At 42.6% G+C, this 5,000-nt stretch overlaps 1 protein-coding gene across 1 annotated transcript in view; it reads right to left on the bottom strand.

The window, feature by feature from the left end:
• LOC134454832 (neurobeachin-like) overlaps positions 1 to 5,000 on the bottom strand; it is a 716,394-nt gene that overhangs the window by 26,876 nt on the left and 684,518 nt on the right. The window contains exon 57 of the mRNA XM_063205991.1: positions 3,191 to 3,346. Within this exon, the coding sequence (XP_063062061.1) occupies positions 3,191 to 3,346 (156 nt within the window). The remainder of the gene's footprint in view (positions 1 to 3,190; positions 3,347 to 5,000) is intronic.

The raw sequence follows: 5,000 nt of genomic DNA on the forward strand, positions 1-5,000 counted from the left end.
AATTTGTGACAAGAAAAACACTGCTATATTTCTTAATATTGTTTAAATATCGTTATGCTGTTATCGAGTACCGAATTTTTTTCTGATATGGTGCAGCCCTAGTACACACACAGTAATAAATGCTGTGTTAATTCAACACTGAGGGAGTACACTGGGACGAAATACAATCTAGAAGATGTTAAATCAACTCTTGGTTGAAGTCACATTAAATTATTTACTGTTCCCGTGTGCCACACATTCACATTCATATTCCGTTTATGAATATAATAATTTCCCAGTAGTGGGACATGGCTTTATGATGGCTAAATCAATGTAGGATGGTCTAACTGCAGGCTATGAAAGTGATTACATTTTTATCTTTTTTCATTTAAATCCCAAAGTAAATAATAATACACACGCACACGCACACGCACGCACACACACACACACACACACACACACACACACACACACACACACACACACACACACACACACACACACATACAAACACAAAAATACCCCAACCAAAACGATCCTCAATCCTCAGTGGATCAGGCATCAAAAGACAAATAGCACCTAAATAGTCTTGAAAAATGAAACAATTACACGAGAGCTGTAAAAGCATGTCACTGCTCCGCAGTTTCCCAAGACGGATGGGCCTTTCTGGAGTGGAGGCAAGTCAGAAAAAAAAAACAAAATGGCTTCCACCTGCAGACGATCTGAGGCACTCAGCCTACACATACACACCATCAAAACAACCACACTGCCCAGGTGGCACAGAGAGAGAGAGTTTCTACACACCACTGTTTACAAAGGGGTGTGTGTGTGTGTGTGTGTGTGTGTGTGTGTGTGTGTGTGTGTGTGTGTGTGTGTGTGTGTGTGTGTGTGTGTGTGTGTGTGTGTGTGTGTGTGTGTGTGTGTGTGTGTGTGTGTGCATGTGTGTGTGCCTGTGTGTGTGAGAGGGTGCGGTGCGTGTGTATATGTGTGTGTAAGCATGTGTGTATGTGCACATGTGTTTGTCTGATTATCTGGGTGTTTGTGTGCATTCATATGTGTGTCTGTGTATGTGCACGTGTGTGTGTGTGTGTGTGTGTGTGTGTGTGTGTGTGTGTGTGTGTGTGTGTGTGTGTGTGTGTGTGTGTGTGTGTGTGTGTGTGTGTGTACAGTACATGTGTGTGTGAGTGTGTGTGTGTGTTTGCGTGTGTAAGACAGAGAGGCCCCCTGTGAGCACTTCAATACACTCTCTTCACCTCCTCTCCTCACCTTCTTCACCCCTATCCTCCTCCACCTCCTTCTCCTCTTCTCACCCTCTTCATCTCCTCTCCTCCTCCTCCTCCTCCTCCTCCTCTCCTCACTCTCTCCACCTCCTCCTCTCCTCACTCTTTCCATATTCTCCTCTCCTCCACCTCCTCCACCTCCTCACTCTTTCCATATCCTCCTCCTCCACCACCTCCTCTCCTCCTCCTCCTCCACCACCTCCTCTCTCCTCCTCCTCCTCCTCCTCCTCCTCTCCTCTCCTCTCCTCCTCCTCCTCCTCCTCCTCCTCCTCCTCCTCCTCCTCCTCCTCCTCCTCCTCCTCCTCCTCCTCCTCTCCTCTCCTCTCCACCTCCACCTCCTCTCCTCTGCTCCATTCTGCTGCTTCATTCAGCTGCTATTAGAGTAATTGAGGGGCTCAATGGAGAGGTGCAATTATGTGGAAGATAGTCTGTAAACGAGCGCTAGGCCGTGTATTATACACAAGGGCCATTACACATTAAACACCACGCTATACTCCTGCGGCTAATTATGAAAATGGAGATAAAAATTTAATTTTATTTGAAACCTCGCCGATAAAGAGATTAGCATAAAAAGGATAAACACACACATACACACACGCACACACGCACACACGCACGCACGCACGCACGCACGCACGCACGCACGCACGCACGCACGCACGCACGCACGCACGCACACGCACACGCACATGCACACGCACACGCACACCATGACTTACTAATGTAAGCTTACTACAGCTAATTTATTTCTGATTCTTTGTGGATGTAATTTATTTGACATTTATTTATTTTATTATAGTACTGTATATATATATTATATATATATATATATATATATATTGTGAATGAAACAAAGCACATTACAACAGGGTAGGGTAGTTGGAATTAAGGCACCTTTTAAAAAAATCCTTTTTAAAAAACACCCTGCCTACATCCTCTGAAAGATGCTGAAGATAGCTTAGGCCGAAACGTCTGTCTGTCATGCTAAACCATTATAAAAAAAATACAAAAATCACACCTGTGAGTGCAGTTTTTCTACAAAATAGAATGTGGTTTGTACAATAAATATATGCCATGCTGCCACATGCCACCGTAACGCAGTACAAGACACCATTAAAATAAGGTGTTGCATGTGTGCTAATTCAGGTATGTGGTTCACTCAGGAGTAAGGGTGTGAAAGTGTTCCCCCACGCAGTTCCCTTAGGAGTTGGTGTGTTATGCTAGCATACCTGTCTCTGAATAAATCATGTGTTTCTTCAATGTACGGTCGACACACGTTTCGTTTGCCAGCAACCGTATATGAGACTTCACTCTGGAGCCAGTGTGTCAAAAAAAAAGTTTCCTCAGAGAGTCTAGAGTTCTCTTCGGACCATGTTTTCTTGTTATATCTGTCCGATTTTTTTTTAAATGTGGGCATACAGAATGTTTTTTCTTCAGGTATCTGATTCCAATTTGGAGTCAGTATGTGAAAAAAGTTACCACAGTCAAATAGTTAAACGTTGTCTCCTATTTTTTGTGCTGGAATACTGTAGCATTCACTGACACAGTTGAACAGAACATCCAGGCCTTTCTCAAATGTTCATGAAAAAACTGTAATGTCATACATTGGACTGAAATGTGCTGTAGGTGGACTGGTCATCTGGCATACAGGGCATTTTCCCGGTGGGCCGACAGTCCCCAGGGGCCGACACTGTTGTTGTTGTGGTTGTTGTTTTCCTGGGAATTGGCCCGCAAATTAGAGGGAGGAGGCCCATTGGTCCGTCGTTAATATATAGACAGTGGATTCAGCCAGTCAAGATAAAGTATGAAAGTGCATGTTCGGGCCGATCTATGCCAAAAATGCCCGGGACACTTTTCGGTCCCAGTCCAGTGCTGGCTGTACTGTACTGCAATGTGCTTACCTGTGCTGTACTGTACTGCAATGTGCTAACCTGTTTCTGAAGAGTAGACCCTGAAGCTCTTGTCCCAGAAGCCACAGACCAGGATGTAGCGGTTGTCGGCAGTTACCACGAAGCAGTGGGAGTTGATCTGGATGCTCTGGTCCACCAGGTCGGTGATCTGCCTCTTGTTCACACCCGAGTTGTTGGCTAAACACACACACAAACATACGCACACACACACACACATGCACGTTCACACGTACACACACATAAACACACACACACATACAGACGCACACACGTATGTGCACGCACACACACATACACACATACACACATATACACACACACGCACACGCACGTTCACGTGTACACACACATAAACACACAAAAAAACACACACACACACACACACACATACACACACACACGTCACGCGTACACGCACACACACACACACACACACACACACACACACACACACACACACACACACACACACACACACAGACACACACACACACACACACACACACACACACACACACACACACACACACACACACACACACACACACACACACACACACACACACACACACACAATGTAAGTCTAAACACACATATCCACACACAAGTCTGCTAACAGGGGGATGATTACATCCCAATTATCACTTAGTGGGGTTGCCATTAGCAACTCTGCTGCATGCTACACATCACGCTGACGGATGGCTCTCTGTCTTTTTCAGCAGCATCACAAAATTAACAGCTTTATTAACATCATGTTCATGTTCTTATCGCTCTTTTTGTGTCTTTTTATTTGGAGAACAAATTAAGGCCCGACCGATATATCGGGCCGATGTTTAGCATTTTTGGGATATCGGTATCGGCCATACTTTCAATAAATTTTCACCGATAAGTTTGTATAACTTTCACAACCAATTTTGCAGCTGTTTCTTTCTGAATGCCTCTTCTATTCTGATCTCCCCACTTTGAGTCCAAAAGAGTTCATTATTGCAACTAAATATATGAGTATATATAATAATAATAATTTATATTTCATTAAATTTTATTATGAACAATATTTCTATATATCGGTTGCACATATCGGTTATCGGCCTCCCATTTCCATAAATATCGGTATCGGTATTGGCCCTGAAAAAGCCATATCGGTCGGGCCCTAGAAGAAATTAACATTTAATGTGTATCAAGGATGTCATGTGTAGCCTAATGCATTGGCAGAGAGTTGTTCCATTGTTGGGTGTTATAGTCATGCTTCAGTTTTCACATATATTAACCATATAGCACGCACATACATAGGCCTATATTTGTTTACATATTTGTATGTGTGTGTTATATGGTTAATATATATGAAACTGAAAATACATGTGTAATGTTTTGTGTATTCTGCGTTTATGTGCTGTATGTATTAGGGTGCATCAAAAAATGCTTTTTTCAGCCTATTGATCTGTCTGGGTGATAAAAGTGTTCCACTGCATGTACAAATAACACATGCAAAATATTTTTGCAATCCATGGTGGTTTACAGGTCCAACGGAATATGAGCTGATATGAAGGACTTGTGGATTAACTGCGTCAGTCTTTGCCAATTCAACGAAACCCTCCCACCTAATAACTTGGACTGTTTTTGTGATTTTGTTGAAATATTTTAACCTAAATATTTAAATGAAATAAAACCACTTTGACATATGTAAAATAACAGATTCCTAATTAACTATAATCATCAGTACCCCCCAAAATAATAGATATAAGTATTTCCGAGAAACTGGGAAATTCACACACTGACACACAGGCTAAGCAAAAGGAAAAAAATCTTCAGTTTTGGATAGAATGATGTTGTA

This window comes from Engraulis encrasicolus, chromosome 8 (assembly GCF_034702125.1).
Source record: "Engraulis encrasicolus isolate BLACKSEA-1 chromosome 8, IST_EnEncr_1.0, whole genome shotgun sequence".
Taxonomy (NCBI): domain Eukaryota; kingdom Metazoa; phylum Chordata; class Actinopteri; order Clupeiformes; family Engraulidae; genus Engraulis; species Engraulis encrasicolus.